Here is a 27,117-nt window from a genome sequence, read left to right on the forward strand (position 1 = left end):
TGAATAGAAAATATTATATGTTCATGTATTGTTGTAGTGGTTAGTTGACAGGTTACAGTCAATTGATGTCTTTGTGAATGTTCAATTTTCCCTCTGAGTTATTGTTCAGCTTACCTTGAAATATGGAGCTGTTTAAAGGGGACATGCTATGACATGTTATTTTTTTGGAGGTATAATAGTTCTATGTTCGATACCAAACATGTTTATGAAGTTCTTTGCAGCCTTTCCCTCTCATGTAAAGTGATTGCCGCATTTATATTCTTGACATTTTCATTACCTTCCTGAATGAGTCTTTTCAGGACTCTGTGACTTTAGGAAAATGAGCTGGCATTAGCCACACCCAGCCACCTTCACTCAGGCTGCTATAAGCTGAGAAGCTCTGGGAGGTGCTTAGAGTAGAGCTGCTGCTCCTCCAGCAGCAGCTTTCTCTTGCGTGTGAGAGGTGGACGTCCCGCCCACCTAAACGATAGAGCACTGTGATTGGTAAGACACAATACTGGTGGAGGTTTCAATGTTGCATGGCTAGACCAATATGCAGAGCAAACTCATTCCATCTAGATTTCTTGGCTACCTCATGTGCAAGAGAGAGTTGCTAGAAGCAGCGACTCTACTCTGAATCCCTGCCAAATATCAGATTGTCTCAGCTTATAGTAGCCTCTAGGGGCACACTAAAGAACTCAAACAGCTAGAGTGCACACAAAGAAGTCTAAAAGTATCCCAGTCCCAAAAGTTTCATCAAGTCTCTTAAGGCAAAGCTATCCAGCAGCAGTGGAGGACAACAGACTAAATCTGAGCCTCCCCAAAAAACGCTGGTTTTTAAAGACTGGGTCATCACAGCCTAATAAATTCCAGCTGGAATTATGGCAGGAAGCTTCTGGCTAGAGGGCCGCTCTCCATTGTGCTGAACCTTCAGTTGGGGATCTAATAGGTAGCCTCTGCTGGGGGCCGCTCTCCATGGTACTGAACCTACTGAACCTTCAGCAGCAGGAAACCATCCTGAAATGGCCCAGTGGGCCGGTGGACTTCTCATATGGGGACTGCAACTCACAGGGCTCGTAAGATTTTATAATTTCATTACTTTGATTTTATGATTTTAACTTATTAAAAAAAATTATATATATATATATCCATCCATCCATCCATCCATCCATCCATTTTCATCTGCTTATCCGGAGTCAGGTCACGGGGGCAGTAGCCTAAGTCAAGAGGCCCAGACTTCCCTCTCCCCAGCCACTTGGGCCAGCTCTTCCGGGGGAATCCCAAGGCATTCCCTGGCCAAGTGAGAGACCCTCCACCGTGTCCTGGGTACCTTTAGTTCTCCTCCCGGTTGGACGTTCCCGGAAAACCTCACCAGGGAGGCGACCAGGAGGAATCCTTACTAGATGCCACCACAAGTGGCTCCTCTCGATGTGGAGGAGCAGCGGGTCTACTCCGAGCCCCTCCCGAATGTCCGAGCTTCTCACCCTATCTCTAAGGGAGAGCCCAGCCACTTTTTAGAGAAAACTCATTTCAGCCGCTTGTATCCGCGATCTCGTTCTTTCTGTCACTACCCAAAGCTCATGACCATAGGTGAGGGTAGGCACGTAGATCGACCAGTAAATCGAGAGCTTCGCCTTCTGACTCAGCTCTCTCTTCACCATGACAGGCCGGTACAACGCCCGCATCACTGTAGATGCAGCACCAATCCGCCTATCAATCTCATGCTCCAGTTTTCCCTCACTCGTGAACAAGACCCCGAGATACTTAAACTCCTTCACTTGGGGCAGGACCTCATCACTGACCCGGAGAAGGCCTTCTACCCTTTTCCGAATCAAGACCATGGTCTCAGATTTGGAGGAGCTGATTCTCATCCCAGCTGCTTCACACTTGGCTACGAACCACTCCATCGAAAGCTGAAGATCACGTTCTGATGAAGCCAACAGGACCACATTATCTGCAAAAAGCAGAGACCTGATCCTCAGGCCACCGAAACTGATGTCCTCCACACCTTGGCTGCACCGAGAAATTCTGTCCGTAAAGGTTATGAACAGAATCGGTGACAAAGGGCAGCCTTGGCGAAGTCCAACTCTCACTGGGAACGAGCCCGACTTACTGCCGGCAATGCGGACCAAGCTCTCACACCGGTCATACAGAGACCTAACAATACGTATCAGAGGGCCTGGTACCCCATACTCCCGGAATACCCCCCACAGGGCCCCCCGAGGGAAGCGGTCAAACGTCTTCTCCAAATCCACAAAACACATGTAGAGTGGTTGGGCAAATTCCCATGCACCCTCCAGGATCCCCCTAAGGGTATAGAGCTGGTCCAGTGTTCCACGGCCAGGACGAAAACCACATTGCTTCTCCTGAATCTGAGGTTCAGCAATCCGATGGACCCTCCTCTCCAGAACCCCTGAATAGACCTTACCAGGAAGGCTCAGGAGTGGGATCCCCCCATAGACGGAACACACCCTGCGGTCCCCCTTTTTAAATAAGGGGACCACCACCGTGGTCTGCCAGTCCATTGGTACTGCCCCCGATGTCCACGCAATATTGGTTTTTAAAGACTGGGTCATCACAGCCTCATAAATTCCAGCTGAAATTCTGGCAGGAAGCTTCTGGCTAGAGGGCCGCTCTCCATTGTGCTGAACCTCCAGTTGGGGATCTGATAGGTAGCCTCTCCATTTCTCAGTATATATGTATATATATATATATATATATATATATATATATATATATATATATATATATATATATATATATGTATATATATATATATATATATATATATATACATATATATATATTTATTTATATATGTGTGTGTGTGTGTGTGTATGTATGTGTGTGTGTGTGTGTGTGTGTGTGTGTGTGTGTGTGTGTGTGTGTGTGTGTGTGTGTGTGTGTGTGTGTGTGAAGCACTTCTCTGTCTGTGATCAGTGCTACATAAATAAAATTTACTTACTAACAAAAATGTATCTAAATTTCAAGAAGAAGAAACCACAAAATGAAGAAAATTCTAAGAGAAACCACCAGCTGCCCATGCCACCAGTGCTGCTTGGTATTGATTGTGGATGTCAGTGAAACAGGAACATCATTGTTTCAAAACGTATTCCTATTTTGGTGTTTAGATGAGACCTTGGTCTAACTCTCTCTCAGACTCAGATTAGCTGTCTGTGAGGAAACGATTCACATAACTTTTATTGACTCAACTTCCTGGTAGGGACCACTCCCCTCAGGATAGAAATGTGTCATCATAATAATCACTCAGGACAGTTTGTATTGATTTCCTGTGACTCTTCCTGTTGGGTCTAATCTATCAACTGCGTGGGTGAAAGATTCAGGGTTTTCCTATAATGGAATATTCTACTTTCTCCTTTTTATTTAGGAATCTTTAAAATAAACCATTTTGTTTTTGGAAGGCGCACAATAAGAAAGAGCACAGTAAAGGTGATTATTATTGCGATTCTTGTTTTTCTCATTGTGGTTATCTGTTATTGTGCAGCTAATTTAAATTCAGTCACATTATTTTCTGGAAGAATTTAATTATACGACAAAGTAATAAATTTAATTGTTCGTGGAGGTGACAGCGTGCTCTGGGAAAGTCCGGATTGGTGCCGGGGGTAAAGAGAGGTGAAGAGTGTGCACCCTTTGTGTTTGTTATTTCCTCCTACAAATATTAACACACACACACACACACACACACACACACACACACACACACACACACACACACACACACACACACAGAGAGAGAGAGAGAGAGAGAGAGAGAGAGAGAGAGAGAGAGAGAGAGAGAGAGAGAGAGAGAGAGAGAGAGAGAGAGAGAGAGAGAGAGAGAGAGAGAGAGAGAGAGAGAGAGAGAGAGAGAGAGAGAGAGAGAGAGAGAGAGAGAGAGAGAGAGAGAGAGAGAGAGAGAGTCTGCCCCACATCCACTGCTCCACTGCTGAAAACTGCCTCACCGGTGAGACAGTCAAAGATGGAGCCGTCTGCAGGCGACAAACCCCGGAGCGCAGCCGATTCTCCGCTCAACGGATCCAACCACATCCGCACAGGAAACGATTTTACTCAGTCAAACCAGACCAAAGCCAAAAAACGGAGTCTAAAACCAAAAACTCTTCACGTGGATTCAAACTTCATCATTTTAAAGGTAAGTTAGTTTACTGAACATTTGTGTGTCCCGTGTGCGTAAAAGCCGCCCGTCGCTCCTTTTTCCTGGCTGCTAGACGCGAATTCATTTAATTGCGCACAAAGTTTGGCTTTTAAATTAGAACAAACAAGTAATGATGTGTAGAAACGTGAAATAATTGTTTTAATGTTTTTGGAATAAAAATTAAATGATGTAGAGAACCGAGGCTTGAAAACGCTAATCCGGATGTCATAACCTCCACTTGAGCGCGCTCACACAGATTAACGCAGCAGCCTGAATAAAAACCCACTGAAAACGTGATTTGTGTTCAGTTTAATCCCATAAATGAATAATAGGTTCGCTTAAGTCTTATATCAAATAAAAACTATTCAGATTCAGCAACTGCCTGTATTGGGACTTTCCTCTTCATTTCTGTAATCTTTCAGTCTTCCTCATTCAGGCAATAGCAGCAGCAGGCAATTTTTCTAATCAGAATTATCTTAAATCACAATCCAGGATGTTAATAATGGACACAAGTGGTGCACAACATCCTCACCTCAATTTGCAGGACACACAAGGGCCCCATGGTGTCTAATCCAGTTCCCTTTAAGCATGCCTGCCAAATCTGGGCCAGGTTCGAGCCTTCAGCATGGCAGGTCTGATTGCGTTATGAAGGCTGAGGGTGCTTGACATTTAAGGGGATATAGTCCTCTAATCAAATCCAAGCAATCTCTAGTGTGTTTTTCCTCCAGAACAAGAGTGTCAAAGAGGCTGTCTGAGGAAAACAAGAGTAGTCGATACACTTGATTAGACTGACAGAACAAGCTGCAACAACAACACCCACAGACGTGATTAAAGACATAGCTGTTACTTTCTAAAACGACTCCACTCAGATTCCATCTAATGTGCCCTGCAGTGGTTTTGCACACACAATTACCTTTTTTAAAACTTTTGCCTCCAAACCACAAGAGTGGAGAGCAGATGGAATTACCCAGACCACTGCTCAGGGAGGTTTTCTTTTTGACACTGTGAGACTCACCTAGGATTGATGTTCATGTCCTTATGAAAGAGGCAAAGCTGGAGCCATCGATCCCTCTCCATCTCTACAATACCCAGCCTACTTACCTCTTTGAACAAGATGAAGCAGCGGTTGTCATTGGAGAATAAATATAAGGGTAAATGAGATGGAAATATATTGATCTGTATAATATGATGCCTTTCTTCTGGTCCTGAAGCTTTCCCGTTGAAAGGATGCAATAGTGATTTGAAGCAGGGAGGAGGAGGTCAGATAATCATGTTTAATGATTCACGTCCTTAAGCAGAAATGCAAGAGGAGGATTTTTAACCTTATTAGGCCAATTAAACCCTCATTACTGCTGCTTAGGGCTTGATTAAAGGAGGGAATCGCTTTCGAAGTGGTTTTGTATTGAGTTCCTAACGTGCAGCATCACTAAATTTGAATTGGTTTGCTACGCATGTAAGAGGTGTCATGCATGTAACTTGTCCTCCAAACAATTCCATATTTTTCATTGATCAAAGCTGATTTCTTCTCTTTGCTGACTGTTTGTCTGTTTCTACTTTCTAACCATAAAAGTGTTGATTTAGATTGCATTTGTTTGCAACTTTGGATACAATTGTCTCTTTCCAGACTTACCCACTTTCTTTCAATCTGTCAGATTCTCCTGGTGTGATGGTGTGAGTCTGTTCAGGACCTGATGCATGCTGTGGGGCTATGGTGAGGCCATGTGCGTAGGCTGGTGTGAGAAAAGATGTGGAGGAAGAGGAATCGAGGGAATCAAAGGACTGGACATTTACTCATGGCTGTGCGTGATGGCCTTGCTCTCAGCTCTTTTGGGTCAAGTGACTCCGCAGTGCCCAGACAGATGTCACTGTGCCTGGGACACGTTCACTGTGGTGTGCTCAGATGCTGGGCTGCGGGATATCCCAGATGGGATCCCACCAGAGACCATCTTCCTCCACTTGGAACGCAACTACATCCGGAGCATCCCGGAGAGTGCCTTTAGCCACCTGGTCCACCTGCAAGACCTGTACCTGTCCCACAACCGTATCGACTCGTTGTCCACCGGAGCCCTGCGGCACCTGGGACCCAAGCTGCGCCTGCTGGACCTTTCGTTTAACCAGCTAAGGCATGCCAGCAGGGAGGAGTTTGGCTCCACACGAGCAAAGATGCGGCTCTTCCACAATCCCTGGCACTGTGACTGCACACTGCAGGAGCTGATGGAGACTCTGAATCTGGAGCCTGAGACGGTGATTGGAATCATCTGCGAGAGTTCTGTGAGAGGTGTGGGTGAGGGGAGCAGGTGGGAGGACCTGGGGTCACAGGGCGAGCACTCGGGTCAACCGCTCGTCAGACTCCTGGACTCTGGGGTGAATTTCTGCAGCCTGCATAGGAAGACCACTGACGTGGCCATGCTGGTGACCATGTTCGTGTGGTTCTTCATGGTCATCGTGTACGTTGTGTACTATGTCAGGCAGAACCAAGCTGAGGCCCGAAGGCATTTGGAGTACTTAAAAAGTCTACCCAGTCCACGTAAAACCCCCATAGAGACAGACACTCTGAGCACTGGGTTCTGAGGACATGTGACCTTTGTCTTCATGAAAAGTGACTCTGAGGAGTAAGCTGTAAACAAGCCGTAGACAAAAAACAAAACAAAAACAAACAAAAAACCCCCACAGAAAATGAACTTGTTGTTTGATTATTTCCTTACCTTTGTTTTTCTAAACATTTATTTTCTTATGACTTTTGCTATTTTAATTAAAAATGGTGAGGTTGTTGATTATTACAAAACACCAACAGTACTGTAATAAAAAGAATAGTAAAAAGTGTAGCAGACGTGAATTTGAACAAAGGACACTATTGAACTTAATAGGTCTGTCTTCTTTTGTAGCTCATCTTCTCCTCCCATGCCTCATAACTCTCTCTTTTATCTTCCATTAGGCTCTAATAGGGGACTTCAACCAGCTGACCCCTAGTGAACACTTGAAAGGCACTAAAGTGATTGTCAGGTGTGCAAACACCTACGTTTGTCTTCATTTACATTTCCATCCTGGTGTTTTGGTGGAATCTTACATTAGTTTTATAAATGTTATCCTGCACAGATGGCATCATGCAAACGCCTAGCCACGTTTTTTGGGTGCCGGCGGAGAGCTGCTGATCTAAATTTACTCAGTGGAGCTGGAGGTGAACTATTTTGTCTCTTTGCTGCAGCAGTCAGCTCTGAAATATTTGGACGATTTCATATTCATGCAGATGTTATTGATTGGGTGGAGGAATTTCAGTCCGTCCTGAGGATGGATTTGTGTTGACATCTATTTTGAGAGAAGCTGTTAGTTAACGTCTGGATTGTTTCTTTTTTTTTGCTCCTCCTATTTTCCACATTGACTCCGTCATAACCGGATCTATTTTTATGGCCTTTGAAAAAGCCACGCATAATTGGATATTAAATAAATCGTTTATTTCTTATAGAACGTTCAAATGAATGCTACTTCTGATGTGTGCGCTGTGAATGCTCCACTTGGCTTTCTGCAAATGCTGAGCAAATTTTGACCATATGAACAGGAGCTCAGAGTTTATTTCAATTGCTTTGATTTTACTTGTATTTAATGTTGAAGTAACAGTTTTCATGTTAAGAGGGGAAGGCTTATGCTATATTTAAGCTGTCTGTCATTCTTTGCTTAAGAAGTAAAAAAAAAAAAAACATGTTTTTTGGTTGACTCATCAAACATATGAATTTAGTTTCCAGAAGCTTCTGAGGTCATCAAATTGAATATTGAAATATGTTTATGGTTGTTTATCAAAATTAGCATTTATTTAATTTAATACCTGCACATTAAAATATAGTACCACTTTAAAATAACATTTACTTACACGTTTACAACGTTAAACAACTAGCTAATAGTAAATTAATTGTAATATCCCTCCATAAACTGTCAGGTTAGCCCCTTGGTAGAACATTTTTAAGTCTCTGTATGTCACAAAAATGTGCTCTGAGCTTTACTAAATAACTTCAGAACTAGAAGTCAAAAATTAAATTCCATTGCTTTTACATTAATAGTAAACCTCTTTATAATTCGTTATTGATGTTAATTCTTAGCCTTGTTGCCCCAAATGAATAAAAATCACACAACTAATTTTTAGCATTTTCCTTAATGTGGAAGTTCAAAAAGGACAATAGCGATCTGTTTCCTGCCAAATAGTGACCCCTTTACAGTTTTTAAACAGGATCTGACATAGAATGAGTCATATTTTTGTAAAGTGCCTCAAATAGGATACACTTTAAAGAATGCTTTAATAACATAATGTATTATTATTATTATTGTTGTTGTTATGAACACATAAAAGAAGTTAAAATCTTTTTTCCATGACCATAATTGATTACAAATTGCAGCCAATTACAAGATTTTTGAAGAGAAAAAATTAAACTATACAAAAAAATAAATAAATAAAAATAAAAGTAAGCTAAACGTTCTTCGTTTATACACCAATTAATTATTTTTAAAATCACATACCGTGAACACCCCTGGATGGAATTTGGGACTAAGCATGTTTTGCTGAATCTAAAAAGGTTTTTAATTTTATAAATTTGAGACTTTTATTTTACTTTAAAAGCAACATTTTTTAAAATGATGTGGCCGCCAAAAATAATAAAATAATAAATAAATAAACTAATCAAATGATAGACAGCAAGATAATAAAGGGCCATAAATTAGATATAAATATTGACATGAACTATTGCTTCTAAAAAGTACTTTTCCCCTGTTGTGCCATCATAAAATAAAGTAACTTTTCATGGTGTCATAGAGCTGCTTAGAGCTTTGTTGGGTTTTTCCTGTGTAATGAACTAAAGTGTAGAAATGTTTGTGTGTTCATGATGTGTGTCAGAATGTAACCGTTTGATCAAACTGTTGATTTGTAACCAGAGCGGAGCAGAACTTAGATTCACTCTCCGTTTTAATGTCGTGTGTATTTGTCAGAGCAGGGTAATGTGTTGTTCACATGCTGTAATTTAGACTCATTTTGTATTTCTGTGGTCTTATGTTGGTCAGTTAAAGCCTTAAAGATTGCCTTTCAGTCAAAGATGTAAAAATGTTGTGAAGCTAAACATTCAGATTTTTTTCTGTTTGTCATTAATCAAACATCTGATTTTGTTTCAACTGGGGTGTTCGATATTGGCTTTTTTACCGATATCCGATATACCGCTATAACGATATTGTTGACTTTCCAATACTGATGTAAACTAATATATGCTTTGTCCCCCTCTCATTAAAAAAGAAAAACTAAAACATTTTAGGTAAGTAAATTCACATATTTCCTGTCATGCCTGATTAAAAAAAAATTATCTGTGCAAAATGACAGCTACTTCAAATTAAGTAAGTAATGGGAAAAGTGCCATAATTGTTTTGTCTCTAACAGCAGCTGAATCTCATTCTCCGTAAGCGTGATGCTAACCCCCTTTACCTAGCATCAGCAGCGTGGAACGGCACAAGCAAACAAACTTGCATTTAATCACGTCTCACGTGCAAGAGAGAGCCCCTCCCAGTTGTTGGAGCTTCTCAGCTTGTAGCCAATTAGCCAGTCATGGTATGAGTGGGCGTGGCCAGCTCCACATGGTTTTCTTGAAGCGACAGAGCCCTGAAATGGCTCATTGTGTAAGGTACTGAAATCAATAAGAATTCAACAGATTCTTGTGAGTTATTTAGTGCCAAGAACTTCATAAAAATGTTTCATATCAACAGGAACACTAGTAGAACTAATATACCTTAAAGTGACAGTGTGTTTTTTTTTCAGGCGATAGGGGGTCAGTAGATACATTAATTAATGCACGCAAGCAGTATTTTTGTGTTGGAGGAAGACCTTACCAACGGACGCCCATTAGGGTCAAAAAGCGCCAAGGAGTGAAAACTTAAGCAAAATAACGAGCACATCCGACTCTTTCAGCACTGACAACAAGTGAAGAGGTAAAAGTGTAAAACAACAACATTTAAGAATAGTGAAAGTTTTATAACCGTTTGTTACAAATCAGTAAATCCAATATGTCGTCATGAGCTCCTGTAGAAGGAAACATGGCATCTAATATGGCACCGCCCAGAGACTTAGACCCGCTCCCATGTACTTTAGACCTGATTTTTATGGTTATATGTTACTAAGTCTCTAATATTTTTCAACAATCAGGCATCATTTAATTCAATTTCAACATTATTTTGATGGATATTTCCAGAAATTAATGGTAAAAACTTTATTTCTTTAGGAAAAAAAGTCATAGTAGGTCTCTTTTAACAATTAAAGGAGCAGAAATCTGCAAGGATGTTTGATAAGCTGTCATCTTTTTAAGTGGAAGCAGGGTATAGTTAAATGTTTAATGTACTTTTTTGTATTACAAAACCTTTTTGTCTTATTTTATTGTTTGTTTTTTACAAAAAAATCTGACCCCACGTCAGATTTTTCAGCATTTTGAGGAAAACCAAACAAATCACATAAAAAATAAAACTTCAGTCCATTACTTGGTTTTTGTCTTTTATTTCCAATTTACAATAATTAAACATAACAAAACAAGTCAAGATCATCATCATCATCATAATATAATAATAATAATAATAATAATAATGCTATTATTTTTATTATTAATATTATGTGTTTGTGTTTGTGTGTGTGTGTGTGTGTGTGTGTGTGTGTGTGTGTGTGTGTGTGTGTGCAGAGACTGTGAGGGGACTGACGGGGGGCAACGAAGATGGATTGGGGGTGGGGGTTGTCACAGCAAACATGGGTAGCAGACTGGGCTTTAATAACCAAACCTACCTGTGAATTGAAACATGGCATCTGCAGTCAATTTTTCAGGGTAAAAAGCTTTGGATGGATCGATGAATTTTTATTTATCCAAGATATCAAAACAATTTTCCTAATTTTAAACTTAATTTGGAGGCTTTTGAAAAAAATTTTATAAATATGAGAAAAGCTGAATTTTGAACATTTGTTAAATCAAAGATCTCAGGGTCAATGCTCTCTACGAAGCTATATATATATATATATATATATATATATATATATATATATATATATATATATATATATATACATATATATATACACACACACACTTATGTACAAGACATTATTTGTGTGTTTTTCAAATAATACAAACTGTTTTACAACAATAGCACCATTGATTTTATTATAATACACAGTATTTTATTTGATACACACTATTGCGGTAGAAATAAGAACACCTGAACTCTACAGTACATTTTAGATTTTTGGTTTTAACAAAATGCTTTTTTCCTTTAGTAGATGCGACACAAGAAAGATGAGGGTGATTAGAGAAGAGGAGGAAGCAAAGAGGAAGAGTTTTGTTTTAAATATGTGTAAGCAAACTTATTCTGTTGGGACTTTGCCACAGTACTCTCACACCTGGGATCCACACATAAACAATAAATAAATAAAACCAACACTTTGCTCTCTCTCTCTTTTACCCAGGTACGGTCCATTACTCTCCTCATATTTCCTCCTGTTTGGTCCGAGACGTGAGGAAAGTAGAAGTGTAGGGAGGGAGTGATGCTGAATGAAAAGTGGGGTTATAAGGAGGGTATCCATATAGAGAGGGACTGGTGACTGAAGGCAATGCTGGATGATGAATCACAAACGACAGATGCTGGAGCCATTCAGTGCAGATATCCTACGAAGTTTGGCTTGAAAAAAAAAGCACTTTTACTTAGAAAATAAGTCCCATTTAAAATAAAAAATGTCTCAATTTGTTGTTTTCTCTCCTTCTGAAGTGGGCTCCTCAGTCACTCCCCTCCTAAGATTTCCAACTTCTTCCTTTTCTGTTTGATCACTCGTTTTTTACAAGAAGCAAACTGGTCCGACGTCGACTCCAAACTCCTGGTCCGCTCCACCAATATCCATGGGGGCAATGTCCACAAGGGGCAAACGAGAGGTCTTCTGTGACCTGTATTCGATTACCGTCTTGCCCCAGTGTCCTGTGTGTCTCTGTTTAAAGGGAAAGCATCACAAAGCAGTTGTTAAATTACCTTTAATTGCTGTATAAATGTAGAAATCTCTCAGTTTGATTCTTCAGAAAGTAAAGAAACAGCTGTTTCTTACCGTGCAGCCATCTTCCATGACGCTATAAGTGAAGCGGCTGTTGCCCTCAGCTCTGATCTCCACATCATTAGAGCCCTGGAGCAGCACGGCCTTCTTCAGGTTGCCCGTCGAGGCGTCCATGTAGGCAATGCTGTTCTTGCAGTGGTAGGTGAGGTTCTGAGAAGCCTCGGTGGACAGAAGTCTCAGGAAAGTCATCTGAATGGCAGCAGTGTTGGGCGCCAGGCTGTCATCACCGTAGCCAAACTGCAAGCATGCATTTATATATATATATATATTATGCAGTCAGATCTTTTTAAAAATGCAGAGTTTTTACAAATCTGAAGTGAAGGTACAATCTTCTAACTGCATAGGATAAAATGGTATTTTTCTGCCTCGATTGTTTGTTTTTTCTTTTGGAAAAAGAAAATCACATTTTGTTCAATTTCTTTTCATCCACACCTGTTTTATGTGGATCAGTCATACATAAAGTCACCAAATCAAATCCAAAATAAAAAAGTCAAAATTAAAGGTGCAGTGTGTAAGAATAGGGAAAGGTGACCTCCTGTGGCCAAATTTAGTTACTGCAATCACTCTCTTGCTCCTGTTTTGTGAGTTTCATGGCTGTTGCCAGTTACGGATCAGTTATAGATAACCAGCAAAGACAAGTCATACAAAGTGAGTAGATAAGTTGATAAATACATTGTCATCGCTGGTGCTATACTCTTGGGTGTTTTACGGTAGAAAGCACTTAATACACTTGTTACGGTTAAATGCCTCTGGCACAGACAGAGGGCTGTTTTTCCCGTCTGGCTGGTAGCTTGGTGTCTTTGCTCTGAATGACTCATTTAAGGAAGTAAAACGCTACAATTTACTCACTATTCACATCGTGCACACATTTCACGGTAATATTGAGTTGTTGGTAATTGAAAAAGTAGCTTGACATAATTTTAGAGCCAGAGATCAGTGAGTGTGAGGGTTGTGTCACCAACCCCACGCTCACTGATGGTAAACAAAAGCCATGTCCCTCCTGTGTTTATTTTGAAAGGAGAAAAACTGACAACCCCTGCAGCCGGCTGAGAATGAAATCTGTTTTAGTGTGACCTTCCTTCCAACATGGCTGAGACATCAGGCTGTTTTGGGATAATTTCACTGTAGAAATCTTACTTGATTCTTGCGCACTGCACCATTAATAAGATTTCTCAATACTCAAAGCAAAACCTCAACATCCTGAACTAGTAGAATAACTGGTAAAGAAAAAAAAGTATAAATATGGGGATATTTTCTTAAACAGAATACTGAGTTACAGAGTAAAACTCACGTGGAATCCTCCATTCATCGTCTCCCCAAACCAGATGTGTTTGCGGTCTTTGCTCTTGCTGGACCACCAGTTCTTGCGAGGGATCTTTGATGGCTTGGGGGAGATGCAGGACTCTCCTGTCTCCATGTTGCAGAAGACCTTGATTGCATCTACGGTGCAGCCCTGATTGGGATCAATCCAGTACTCACCTACAAACACATAAAAAACATCAGGATGTTCCTTCAACATCACAGATGCCCGGATAGCTGCTAATCACTGGTGTGCTGTGTGTTTTGGTGGACTGTTTACATGTCCAGTGTGTTAAAAACAAGCTCTAGATCAGCACAAGGTTTGACTTGTTTTCTAACTGTCATTGCGCTTCATCATCTCACCCCAATTCGACCAATTGGTTCCACTGTCACTCACCGCTCTTCCAGTCTGGATGGCAGAGCTTCAGATCTCTGCAGGTGCGAGCAGGATTCTTCTTGGATCCCTCTGGGCTGCGAATGTTCTCAATCTGGTTGTTGAGAGATTTCAGCGTGGCATCGACCTCAGCGTCATGCTGGCGGAGGTTTCCGGCGGCCTGGTCAGCTCTCATATACCTGAGAGGATCGGGGGACTTCTCGGTCTGGCCCAGACCGGCAAAGGCTGACATGTCAATACCGGGACCGGGGGGACCGGGAGGACCAGGGGGTCCGGGGTTTCCAGGAGGACCCTGAGAGACGAAGGAGAGAGATAAAGTTGTCATGTTGATTTTCTTCTTCTATCCTGGTTGTGCTCTGAGGAATTATTCCTCCGTGCCCTCCTCAGGTTAGAGGTTTGTGATCTGGTTCAGTTTCATCATGACGTTTCTGTACTTTTGTCCCATTGGATTGTCTGAGGTTTCACTATTAGTTTTACCAATTCATTCATAGTAAAGAATTCAGTTTTTACCTTTTCTGTGACACGATTGGTGAGGAAATTCTAATTAAATAGTAATAATAATCAAACTTTTGGGACTTTCTTACATTTACCATGTGCTTCTAAAATACATTTTATAAAATAAAACAAAATTGAGCCAAGTAAGCACTAAAAGCCCTTATATTGATGACTGCTGATTAAAAATAATTTCAAACACAAATTTTTATACTTTTTTTATTTGTAAGAATGATTTTCAGCTTATTTAAAAGTTTTATGATTATGAGATTTTCAAATACTCTACTTTTATTTTTCTGGCTTTAAAAGAAAACTTAATGTCAAAAATATATTTTATCAACTGTAACGGTATGACCAATTCATCTTTTTTTTACAATAAATATCCACCTGTAATTTCACAATAAGTCAATTCCTAACATTGGCCCAAATAAGCCAACATATTAAACATTATTAAAAAAAATTAAATACTTGTTGATTTTAGAGGATTAATCCGATTACTAAGTGAAAATCCACAATTCACGCAATAACGTTTCTTTCAATCTCAGACAGAAAGAACAATTTTACAGCTGACCTTAAAAGTGACTTAATGATGCTTCTTATCACATAAACAGTATGTCTGGCTGCTCTGGGGCGTTTTGGGGTTTCTGATACTACTCTTGAATATCAGCCTGTTAATTATGCTTGGATCAAACTTCACCTAGAGATATTACAAGGTTGCTGTAGTTACTCACAGATGGTCCAGTTTCTCCAGAGCGACCACGAGGTCCTGGAGGACCGATGGGTCCTGGCATACCGTTTGAACCATCCTTTCCTGCAGGGCCAACAGGTCCAGGTGGTCCCTACAGATGGGGATGTTGAACAGATAATTCCTATATACCCTTCTACTGCAGACTTCAATATAAAATCAGCAAAAAGAAAAGTAAAAGAAAGAGGAAGGAATACCTCACTTAGTGAAATCTTTTATTTAATGAGATGATACTCACTCTTTGTCCAGCAGGCCCAGCAGGTCCAGTAGCACCCTGGTCTCCAGATTGACCCTAATGAACACAGAGAATATAAGATATTAATGATAAAACAAATGTTTTACACTGACTCAATGCAACACACACATCTGGATGCAAACTTATTTTGTGTTTGATTTCTCACCGGGGGGCCAGGGAGACCCTGCAAACCAGTGAAGCCTCTGTGTCCCTTCTGTCCTCTCTCCCCAGACTCCCCAGCCTCTCCCTTGTCTCCACGGGGTCCTTGGGGTCCCTGAGAACAAGAGGGAAACATTTGAATTGTTTACAGAATGAAACACATCAATTTCACAGCTCAATTTCACTCTGACAGCAGCTAAATGAGTGTTGTGTTTGCTTTTGTTTGTTCAGGTTAAAGGTCATCTCAACAGGACATACAGGCATTCCTCGGGCTCCAGCAGGTCCCGGAGATCCAGCAGGTCCTTGTGCACCCTACAAAACAAACAAACAAACAAACAAGCATGGTGACACACAGCTAGAAAAAATAATTAGACTTATTTTACTATTACATTAACATTCTAAACATGCTAAATGGTACTTTGAAAGTACAATCTTTGTGTATTTAAACACATTTTAAATGAAAATGAAGTTAAATGAAAGCTAGCGTTAATACAATATTTGAAATAAATAATATGTAAATGAGAAAAGCAATCACAGTCTCAGACAAAAGGTCTGTTAGGGATAAAACACCTGAGATGTCCACCTGTAAGCATGATCCTGTGCTTAATGCTCATTTCCAGAGAACCAAAATCCACTCACAGGATTAAATATACTTTTTCTGTGATAAATGTCATTTTATATTCTGCTGTACTGTTAAAATGTTCTGTTCCCTTGTTGGAGTCATTACTCACAGGCTCTCCTCTGTCTCCCTGTTTGCCGGTAGGACCCACTGGGCCCGGAGAACCAGGAGCACCTGGAGCACCAGGAGCACCTGCAGGACCTGTGTTGCCACGGTCGCCCTGCAGCAAAAGGAGCCCAACAGTGAAAAAGATGCAAGATCCAACAGATATACTGTTTTGTAAATGGTGCATGCAGAAAGAAGAGCAATTATTATTTTTGCATTTTTAAGGACTTATTGCAGATATTTAATTAAAATGCTATGAAAGACTTCAAACTTCCAAAAGGGCTGGATAATAAGAAAATAATTACTGCTACTAATTTAACTCATCTAGTAAAGATTTCTTAGTTTAAAGTTTAACACATTTAAAGAGGCTTATAAAGCATAATCAGACTGATCAGCCAACACATTAAAACTACTGACAGGTAAATTGACAGAACTCAACGTTCTGCTTGAAAAACCTGGATGTTTCACAGAGTTTCCACAGGTATTTTATTGTAGCTCAAATGAAGACCAACCCCTACACAGCAACAAATTGCTTCTTTACAGTAACAACCTCCCATCCCATTCCAACAGCAGGACATAAGCGGACCAAACAAAAAAGATATTTTAGAATGGAGTCAGAGAACATGAAGAAAAATAAAACTGAAGAAAAAAAGTTTGACTCCAACCTCTAAAATCCACCAATAACCAGTTTTACTGGTTTTATGTTATTAGTGGGAACTGAGTCCCATCCTCAGGGGTACTATCCCACTACTCTAAAGGATCAAAGGACTTCCTACCAATGTCCTGGTACCCAAGGGCGTCAGTTTGTTTTCAGAATTGCTGGGGACAATAACCATACACTTGAGTGGGGGTTAAAAATTGCTGGGGACAATAAAGTAGGCTAGCACAGGGGTCGGCACCCCGCGGCTCTGGAGTTGCATGCGGCGCTTCCATCCATCTGATGCGGCTCTCTGCTTGTAAAATAATGAATGGATATAAAATGCTTTATATTTTACTGCATTAATTTTACATCTGTATGCCAATTCTAAATGTAAAGATTGTCTGCGTAAACCTGAACAGGTCCAACCCGGTCTTACTGTGAGACCGGGTTGGCGCGTCACGCTTGTGCGTAATCATAGAGGCGCATTCTGAGCTGAAGAGGATGTGAGATTCTGGGATTCTCCTCAGACGACTCCTGGATGCGACGCCACATTGGAGCCAGGAACAAGCACTATTCAGCCAAAGTTTCATAATCAGGGAACATTTTCTAAGTGACAAGTCTCTCTGAGAGACCGGGTTTGGAAAACACTCGCTTCAGTGGGAGGAACCTTCCACATGCGCTCTGGTTCTCTGGGGTTAATCAAGTTTAATTGTTTCTCTTTGCAACAATCTTCACAGGAAGGCAAAACAGTTAAATGGCAGGTTACAGATATTTCCATTTGACTTTTTATTTTGACAGATGAACTCAAGGATGTTGCTTGGTTTGAAAGAATTACCCCGACGCACACTGATGCGCATGGATGAGCTGACATTTTAATCGTTAATGCACATCGCGGAGGTAAAATATTCCCATCAGAACATCAGAGCTTTATACTGGACACTGTGTTCAGCGCGGCTCGGAGCGCCCACGGTGGACAGTGAGCTGAAGATCTGGGGTTCGCAGCGCAGTGCAGAACGCATGCGATAAGATTTCCTCCCACTGAAGTGGTCTGGAAACCAGGTCTCTCTGAGGGATGTGTCACTTGGAAAAATGTTCTTTTTATGAAATTATGAAACTTTGGCTGAACAGCGCTTGTTTCCGTCTCTAATATGGAGACGCATGACGCGTAGAGACATTTGATTACGCACAAAGTTTGTGGAGCAGAAGCGGTCGGGTCACGGCAGGTGAAACGTTCCTAGCCTACATGAAGTGTGACTGTTTAATTGTAACATTAATATGTTACTGGACACGCTGGTCTGGTTGGTTAGACCAGTGTTTGAAGTGGAAAACAAACACACACACACACACACACACACACACACACACACACACACACACACACACACACACACACACACACACACACACACACACACACACACACACACACACCAATTAAAATAATGCTGATAGCATGGACTAGAAGACAGGTGATGGTTTACGTATTTAAATGATGATCAGGCTGCTGTAAAATGTAATCTCCATCCACATCCAGACAGAATTATCCTCTATTCTTTCTCTATTTGCTCTGCTCTTGTCTGGGCCGATCAGCTGATGGTGCGCGCGACGCGCCTAACTAGCGGCTGATGCACATTTTACGCATTTGGAGAGGTGGGCTGGATGCTTTGCTTTTACTGGAAGATGGTCCACTTAACCCACGGGTGTAGACTACATATTAATGACAAATGAATGAAAATTAAATTGGGAGTTTTTACTTCATATTTTATAAATAAAAATGACGGGGGAACACATTTATGACGTATTTTTAAACGAAATTTTCTAGCGCGACCTGCCTGCTTCACTTAAGTCACTGCTTATTAAGGTCCGTCCAAAATTACCGTGGGAAATGGGTAATAATGGCTCTTTGATGGGAATAGGTTGCCGACCCCGGTATAAGATCTGAGCTGGTAAAACAAAAATCCTCATCAGCAGGCGTTTTTGAAAGTGGGGGGGACACAGCTGCCAATTACAAATTTTGCCGGGGACATGTCCCCGGCATCCCCAGTTAAAATGACGCCTATGCTGGTACCAGAAACTCCAGGACACCTCTAGACAGTCTTTACCCATGTTCTCTCAAGTCAGACCTATTGTATCCTACCTAGGTCATGATGTTATGGTTGATCTGAGGACATGAGTATCATGCATCTTGATGTCATTTATGATTCTCACCTTGATTCCAGGAGAACCGTCTCTACCGGGAGGCCCATCAGATCCAGGGTTGCCCTGTCAGACAACAGAAACACATTTCTTGTTTGCACCTGCACATCCCCAGATGTCCTACTGAATAGAGATCAGCTGCATAATGACCCCCGCTCTAGCCAAATGCATTAAGAATTCTGTGTAAACATAATGCAAATAGATAGGTGACACAGACTGTGCTGCATTTTAATAGCCTGCAATCCCAGGACTGGATCAACCACTAGTTTCTGACCTCTCTGCCAGGTTCTCCTGCAGGTCCAGTGAGTCCAGGTGGTCCGACAGGTCCAGGAGGTCCGCGGTCACCTGCACCACCAGAACTTCCCTGCTTTCCAGGCTCCCCCTTGAGAGAAAAGAAGATAAGTTATTATTATATTTAAATAAAACCTATATGAGCTCTATAGGTTCAGAGATTTGCAGAGTAAATTCACCTTGATGTCCAAATAATTATGTTTAAGGACAGTTCTGCCTGTTTAAAACAACTGAAGGTACAATAATGATGTCACTTGAGTATTTCAAATGTTTTGAATTTAAATGAAAAAATATCTGACTTTTTTTTAAAACACACCCCATTATTGGAAAGTCTCTCTGTATTTAGCTTTTGCTGCAAAACTGTTTGATTGAACAACCATTCAGGATGTAAGATTTATTAAAGACCAAGTTAACTCTTTTCCAACACCTTTTCTGATTGGCTAACAGTAATGTGACTCGTCCACTGACCCTGTTTGCTCTGCAATGTTGATGTTTTATCTCCACAAATACCACAAGCCTGAATGAGTTCTGCTGTGTTGTGGAGTTGCTAATGCTAAAGGTTAGCTTCTTATAGCCAAGCCGCACTTTGCTGCTTCCTGGACGCTAAAACAGAAACAGCCTTCCCCATCGCAGGCCAACATAGGTGAGTCTATGAATGTTAATTTAGCCATGTGACGTGCAATTGACAGGCTTTTTTTAACCCAAGAGTTTTTCCATCTATTTTCCATCAGCAGCTAATACAGGAAATAAGGTTAGAAGACTATTTTCACATTTAGCCTGCATGTTAAACTCAGAAAAAAAAACAACTTTTTCTTAGAAAAGCTGGTCTTTAAAGGTTGAATATGGAACACAAACACCACAGAGACATCTAGTGTGTGGAGGTTGTAGCAGCAACAATATAACTTTTTTTTTCAGCCGTGAGGAGGCCAGGTTTGCTGACCATCCAGCACCATGTCCAGTGACGAATCATACAGGGTAAGGGCTAACTTCTACTAATAAGTTTATTTTACAACAGTATTTAACATTAGAACATCTTCTGGACTCAGAAGCAGCTGCTTGACTTGCATAGTCAGCCATCTTCTACAGTGCCAGCCTCGCTGTGCTGAGCAGACATTTTACTGTATTTGGCAACCCACAACTGTGCCCTCTATTGGCTGGTAAATGTAAACATAACCCCAGTGCTGTGCCTGTCAAAATAAATATTTGATTATTTCTTATTTAAAATATAGCTTTTAAAGAAAATACTGCACACTGAACTGTATGCACATCTAAAAGACCAATTCTGGTCACTTGAACACATTAGCATAACCCAAGTTAAAAGCGTTCAATTGTCCTCCTATCCTGCATGCTATGATAATTTTCCTGTTTCAACTCAGTGGTTGAATGACCTCTACAGCTTGCTCTTTAGCAAAAATGTAATAATGACCTACTGATTCAAATAAGGTGTGTTGAAGCAGTGAAACATCTAAAATATGCAGGAGAGTGTCCCTCAAGGACAGGATGGGACACTGTTTGAAGAAAGATACGGAATTTATAAATCAGGGTGCGATGGCACGACTACAATTGGTCTAAAATCCAGCTTCTAGGTTCTTAACAGGCACGACACGAAGGGAGCACATTTCTCCTGTGCTGTTATATCTGCACTGGCTCCCCATGCACTTCGGGGTAAAATTCAAGGTGATAACTCTGGTGAATAAGGGTCTTGAAGGAACTGCTCCTTTCCTTGACTAGCTTTTTGAACAGGCATGCTCCACCAAGAGCCCTCTGCTTGGCTGATACGAAACTGGTGGCTGTTCCACATTTAAAGTAAAAGGTCATAGGGGATTGTGCGTTCTCAGTGTTGCCTCTGAGGCTATGAAATGATTTGCTTTTAACCGTGAGCCAGTCACCTGTTCTGCACGGTTTGAAGTCCTGTTTCAAGTAGCATTTTTGGCTTTTCAATAACAGATGTTGTAGTGTGGCTTCATTGTGCTGCATGCAATGTGGCCTTTTATTAGGTATCATGTTTTTGTGGCTGTTTTATACTGTTTTTGTTGTACTTGTTACTTGTTGCATTGTCCAGCACCTGGGAGTTAAAATAATTAATTAATTAAAGCACTGTGAGATTCATGCAGCTTTTTTAAAATGGTGATGTTCATCAGATCATAAGCATAAAAAAATGTATTTACATGAGTTGTTTATGGACAGTGATAAAACGAGGGCACAGCAAAATGTCAGTCCAGAAAATGTGTGCTGATGTCCCTAGTTTGCTTTAACGGAGTGACAAAACAGCTGGCTTGTGCTCATATGGCAGATATGAGCCATGACAGCAGGGTCAATGGTGTTTCCATCCTCCCGTTTGCACGCGTTTGTGTCATTGTGAAAGACACAGAAAATACATGAGATTTGTGAAGTGTTTATGTCTGTCTCAAGACTTTTTTTTCTCACAGCAGTTAAAGAAATATTCAGGAAGACTGAGTTTGTTGACAGCCATGGTCTAGGCTGTGTGGAATAAACTGTGCTGAAGAAAAAAAGTTTGCGTTTTGTTGAATAATTTATTTATGATGGTTTTATTTCAAAATCGCGTTGTTAATTATGTCATTTTACAAGTGAGTTCATTTTAAGAATTAGTCAGTTGCATGTGTACCAAATTTGAATCTCACAGTAAAAAAATGTCATTAGAAATGTCATAATCAGTGTCCTATTGCACAATATATTTGATTTTTTTATATCAGTCTCACTATAAAAAATATAATTATTATTGCTTTTAAATCATTGTTTCAGTTTGCAACACCCGACTTCCTCATAACCAGTTATTCCATCTCATTTGGTTGCTGATTGGGTGATTTGTGAAAAAAATCCATAAAGCGGCTGAAAAATCTATTTGTTATTGTTAGTCAGTTGAAACAGTGAATCTTACAAAAAGACCAGTGTGTTAACATAAAGTTATTACCTTCAGTTTGCTGAGCTTTACGTGCCAATTTATTTATTTCAAGAATAGTCTGAGATTTATTACCCAAAAACCAAATAGTTTCTAATTACAAATTACATATCAGATAAAATAAGTTCACAAGTGGAAACATATGATAAAAAATACTTTTAGGTTAATTTCTTTGTCCTTCAACAAAATAAATGTTATAAATTTTTTATTTTGTTTTTACATTTTTATCAATAGTGTGTAACAAAGTGACAAATTAAGAGTCTTGAATAGAAATCACATTACTTACAGAAGGTCCAGGCAGACCAGGGAAACCTCTTTCACCTCTCTGTCCGGGCAAACCAACGATACCGCGCTGACCAGCCAACCCCTGAGGACCTGATGGACCAAGAGGACCCTGAGGGGAAACACAAACAGAATACAAGATTACTAGGATGGCAGATAATTTTATTTGTGTGTTTCCAAGAATGACTTTAAAGGAGTGGTTTTAGTTGTTGCAGTGGTCTGTAGTAGGAATGAATACCTTGTACGTCGTTGGGGTGGGGGGAATATACCGGTACACCATTTCTCAGATCTAAAAGTTGCTCACCACAGCTGAACTTCAGATGGCAGGCTTTGGAGTCTTATTTCCTGACATTTGGAGATCTCACCTCAGATTGGATAACAGCAACGACTTGAAACATGGATGTTTTATCTCCACACATAACTCAAGCCTGGAGGAGTGCAGCCGTGTGGTGAAGATGCTATTTCTAACAGTTAGCATCTTATAGCCAAGACATTCTCTGCTGTTTCCTAGACGCAAAAGCAGCAACAGCCTTCCCCACCGTGAGTCAAGATTGGTGCGTGCTAATTTACAATGTGACATAAATCTGTCAGAATTTTCAATCTTAAGGTTTCACCGTGTATCAGAAGCTAATGCAGGAGATAGGTGTAGAAAACTATGTTCATGTTCAGAATGCATGAAAAGCTCAGAGTGACCAATTATAATCAGTCAACCACACCTTTAAAGCCCACTGAGTATTAAAAAAATCTGTCGTGGTCTCTCAAATAAACTAATGCCTGCCTTTTGAGTAATTCACTGTGAAAAAAATGTTTTTCTGGTAGTAGATTTTAGGCAGAGGAGTGGCAAGGAAAATGGCTGGGTTTGGAATCTTACTCATCTTTATTCATTTTATTTGTACACAGTGTTGGGAATGTTACTTTAAAAAAGTAATTAGTTATAGTTACTGATTACTTTGTCAAAAAAGCAACTCAGTTACTAACTGAGTTACAAGGTTATAAAAGTAACTAATTACCAAGAAAAATTACTACTTAGTTACTTTTTTCATTAAAGCATGCATGAATTACTACAATAGTGAAATATAAATGACTAATGATTGGAATATAATAAAATGTATGTCCAAATGTTTTTTACAAACCTGAATAATTTAAATAAATAAGTAACAGGAGGAACAGCTAACAGGAACATTACACTAATCTAGACTACTAAAAGGTCACTGTGTGATATTTAACAAGACCCCAATCAGCTAACATTTATAATAGCAAATAGAAACACCTGTAAAGGTTCCCGAGCCTTTAAATGGTCTCTCAGTCTAGTTAAATTACAGAAATGAATGTAATTTTGTGCAGTATTTTAATTTTTCCAGCTTCACATAATTGTGTGTTATTAGCAGCATTGCTGTTGCTGCTAATCTAGTAATGGTTAAATAAATAAATAAAATCCTTTAAAATGACACTAGAAGAGGCACAAACCTGATGGAGGACTTAAATGTGTAACTTGGGTCAGACCCAACCACAGAAGAGCTGAAGCTGGGTGGTAAACACACACAGGTAGTTCTAATAACACCTGAGCTCCATGACGCCTGAGACTGATGCATCGGTGTTACAGCGGGACTAAAGACATGATCAGAAACAGGTTACAGCTGGAGGATCTAGGTAGAAAATCAGGACGTCTGAGCGGTGAACAGGTGAGCGGACCTTCAGGACGTCCCGCTGTTACGCTAAGAAGGTCACGGGCCGGCTGCAGATCCACACCTGCAGCCATAGAGCATTCATCACGTCTTCCTCGTTCTTCACGGGCCGTGATGCACTTGGATGAAAACATCTACCGCTTTAGCTCCTGATCAGCTGATGACAGCTTCAACACTCCACGCTGCTTAACGCACTCATTTCCTTATCAGTAACAGAAACGATCGTTTTGTTAAAAGAAGACGGTAATTAATTAGTTTGCTCGTTACTGAAAGAAATATTTTTTTTATTAGCGCAGTTATTTTAAACGGCGTTATTCCCATCACTGCTCTGTTGGGTCTACAGCATGCAGTGACACTAAGACAGTGAGGGTCTCCGCCCACCCGGCCAATCATCATCGTGTTTGTAAGTGAGTTACCGACACCTCTCTCTCCCTGGCTGCAGCTGAAGTGTGGCGGTCAGAAAGCCTCACACTGTTGCTCAACGTTCGACAAGCACATAGTAAGACACAACCTTCCGTCCCCAGTAACGGTAACGGCGTTGCAACAGTGGGAAAAGTAATTAATTAAATTATTCCGTTACCTAAAAAAGAACGCCATTAGTAATGCCGTTATACTTAAACGGCATTACTCCCAACACTGTTCGTACATCTCGCGTCTGATTGCCAAACAGCAACACGACTCTTTCACTGCCTTGATGTTTTCTCTTCACAAATAACAGGAGCCTGAATGAGTTCAGCTGTGTGGTGAAGTTGCTAATGCTAAGAGTTAGCTTCTACCAGCCTTAACATCTTCTGCTCTCTCCTGGATGCTAAATAAACACAACCTTTCACGAATGCGAGCCAGGGTGAGTGGGTCCATGAATGATAGTTTACAGTGTGATGTAGATCTGTGGGGCTTTTTCTGACCAGAGCATTTCCCCGTCTATTTTCTCTTGGGGTTAGGGTTAACCCTAACCCTAATGCAGATAATAGGGGTGGAAGGCGATTTTCTCATTTAGCCAGCATATGAAAATCAGAGTGACTGATCGTATTTCAAAAATAAGAAGTGAACTTGCTCTTTATAGATGAGATAGCTGTGCATCTTCAGCCACTAGCTACACCAATCAATCAATCAACCAATCAATCAACCAATCAATCAATCAATCAATCAATCAATCAATCAATCATCAATCAAAGCTTTATTTAGCTTATTTATTTATTCACCAGATCTTTTACTCTTTATAGCAAAACAAATTCCCTCCCTCAGCTCTTTGTTCTACGTCATCCTCACTTCTACGGGCTGCTCTGTCAAAATGGCTTGCGGCTCCCTGGAACCATGTTCAGCATTAGCGCCTGACTCTAAGTGACACTCGGGACAGGCCATTCAGGCTGGCAGAGAGTTTGATGCTTCGGTACAAGATTTTACACACAGGATGAAATCTATAGGAAGGAAAAACACAGCAGCTGTCTTAATGTTCGAGATGACAATCGTCCGTGACATGGGCTGTCATTACCCTAACAGGACTCTTCGTGTGTGTGTGTGTGTGTGTGTGTGTGTGTGTGTGTGTGTGTGTGTGTGTGTGTGTGTGTGTGTGTGTGTGTGTGTGTGTGTGTGTGTGTGTGTGTGTGTGTGTGCGTGTGTGACTCTGAGAGCAAGCAAGGTAAAAGCCTGAGGCCCCATCTTCTGACTGTCACTGGATTGTTCTGCCATGTGCTGTCATATGTCTTAGTCTGTTATTAGGGCCAGTGACGGACACTGACAGCTCTGTGTATTAATGGATAGTGTGACCATTACTGCTAAAATTGGATCTCTGGGATGAAAAGCCACTAGAAACTAAAAACACAAAGGCTTGTAATGGTTTTCTTTAGACAAAACCTGTGAATAAACACGCAGTCACACATATTGTCAATGTGGGTGCTGCAGGAGCTGGAGTGACATTTCAAACTTAACAAGGTCACAAAGTTCCATCTTATCTAAAATGCTAGCATATTTGGTGTGATTTGGAGGTGTGAGGCTAGAGGAATGACAAAACTCACAGGAGGACCATCTTCTCCAGCATCTCCTTTCTCTCCTGGAGGTCCTGCAGGACCACGAAGTCCAGCATCACCTTGCCTGCCTGGAGGTCCACCATCTCCTCTCACACCCTTGGGTCCATCTTTACCAGGAGGCCCCGCTGGACCAGCAGGCCCAGGATTACCCTAATAATAAGATACACATGTTAAAGTGAGAGGGTTTATTTTTGTCATTTATCCTGCTATAAATAACTTTTAATTTGACACTTTACTAATGGACATCAGACTTTAGAGATGCTGCTTAAATATTAATATTTTAAACAACATCCTGCTGTCAAATAAAGCGCTCTGGAAGTGTTTAGCTGCTGGAATAGTGAGAGTAAATGCTTTATGTTTTCATGTGCAGTAGTCAATCAACTAGCATTTACATATACATTATCTACTCTGCTTCATATTAACATAATTCAAATAGCATATTTTATATTTTCTATACTGCTAGACACAAATTATATTTGTCTTCTGGCTAAAACACACAAGCATTACTTCAGCTGGATGGATGAAACAATCAAGACACTTACATTTGGACCAGGAGGTCCAACTCGACCCGCAGCACCAGGGAAACCAGTCGCACCCTAAAAGGGAAATCATGATTCAGATGCGTAACGGTGTAGCATCTTCTATTGAGACATTTAAAAGCAGTAAAATCAAAAGCTCACGCACAGAAGGTCCCTGAGCACCACGAGCACCTTTAGGTCCAGAGACTCCTGTAGGACCCTGAAACAAGAAACATTTGCTTTACAATGTGACGTTTTGTTTTCCGTTTCATCTGCA

The 27,117-nt window shown here is 40.7% G+C and overlaps 2 protein-coding genes across 3 annotated transcripts in view; one reads left to right on the plus strand and one right to left on the minus strand.

Moving 5' to 3' along the window:
• Window positions 1-3,970: 3,970 nt before the first annotated feature.
• LOC107385312 (leucine-rich repeat-containing protein 3) lies at window positions 3,971-6,834 on the plus strand. The gene is made up of 2 exons (XM_015959116.3): window positions 3,971-4,129; window positions 5,785-6,834. Exon 2 carries the CDS (start codon window positions 5,828-5,830, stop codon window positions 6,701-6,703), a length of 876 nt encoding a protein of 291 aa, XP_015814602.1. The 5' UTR covers window positions 3,971-4,129; window positions 5,785-5,827; the 3' UTR covers window positions 6,704-6,834.
• A 4,902-nt stretch (window positions 6,835-11,736) lies between these two features.
• Window positions 11,737-27,117, minus strand: part of col2a1b (collagen, type II, alpha 1b) — a 57,380-nt gene continuing 41,999 nt past the window's right edge. For both annotated transcript variants that reach the window (XM_070549920.1, XM_015959114.3), the window contains 15 exons: window positions 27,007-27,060; window positions 26,865-26,918; window positions 26,311-26,472; window positions 22,615-22,722; window positions 19,392-19,499; window positions 19,130-19,183; window positions 16,289-16,396; window positions 15,816-15,869; window positions 15,565-15,672; window positions 15,402-15,455; window positions 15,150-15,257; window positions 13,930-14,218; window positions 13,525-13,712; window positions 12,228-12,470; window positions 11,737-12,113 (listed from right to left, as the gene is read on the minus strand). In XM_070549920.1, the coding sequence (XP_070406021.1) occupies window positions 11,967-12,113; window positions 12,228-12,470; window positions 13,525-13,712; window positions 13,930-14,218; window positions 15,150-15,257; window positions 15,402-15,455; window positions 15,565-15,672; window positions 15,816-15,869; window positions 16,289-16,396; window positions 19,130-19,183; window positions 19,392-19,499; window positions 22,615-22,722; window positions 26,311-26,472; window positions 26,865-26,918; window positions 27,007-27,060 (1,839 nt within the window). In that variant the 3' untranslated portion in view covers window positions 11,737-11,966. The remainder of the gene's footprint in view (window positions 12,114-12,227; window positions 12,471-13,524; window positions 13,713-13,929; window positions 14,219-15,149; window positions 15,258-15,401; window positions 15,456-15,564; window positions 15,673-15,815; window positions 15,870-16,288; window positions 16,397-19,129; window positions 19,184-19,391; window positions 19,500-22,614; window positions 22,723-26,310; window positions 26,473-26,864; window positions 26,919-27,006; window positions 27,061-27,117) is intronic.

The sequence above is a fragment of the Nothobranchius furzeri genome, chromosome 3 (assembly GCF_043380555.1).
Source record: "Nothobranchius furzeri strain GRZ-AD chromosome 3, NfurGRZ-RIMD1, whole genome shotgun sequence".
Lineage (NCBI taxonomy): Eukaryota > Metazoa > Chordata > Actinopteri > Cyprinodontiformes > Nothobranchiidae > Nothobranchius > Nothobranchius furzeri.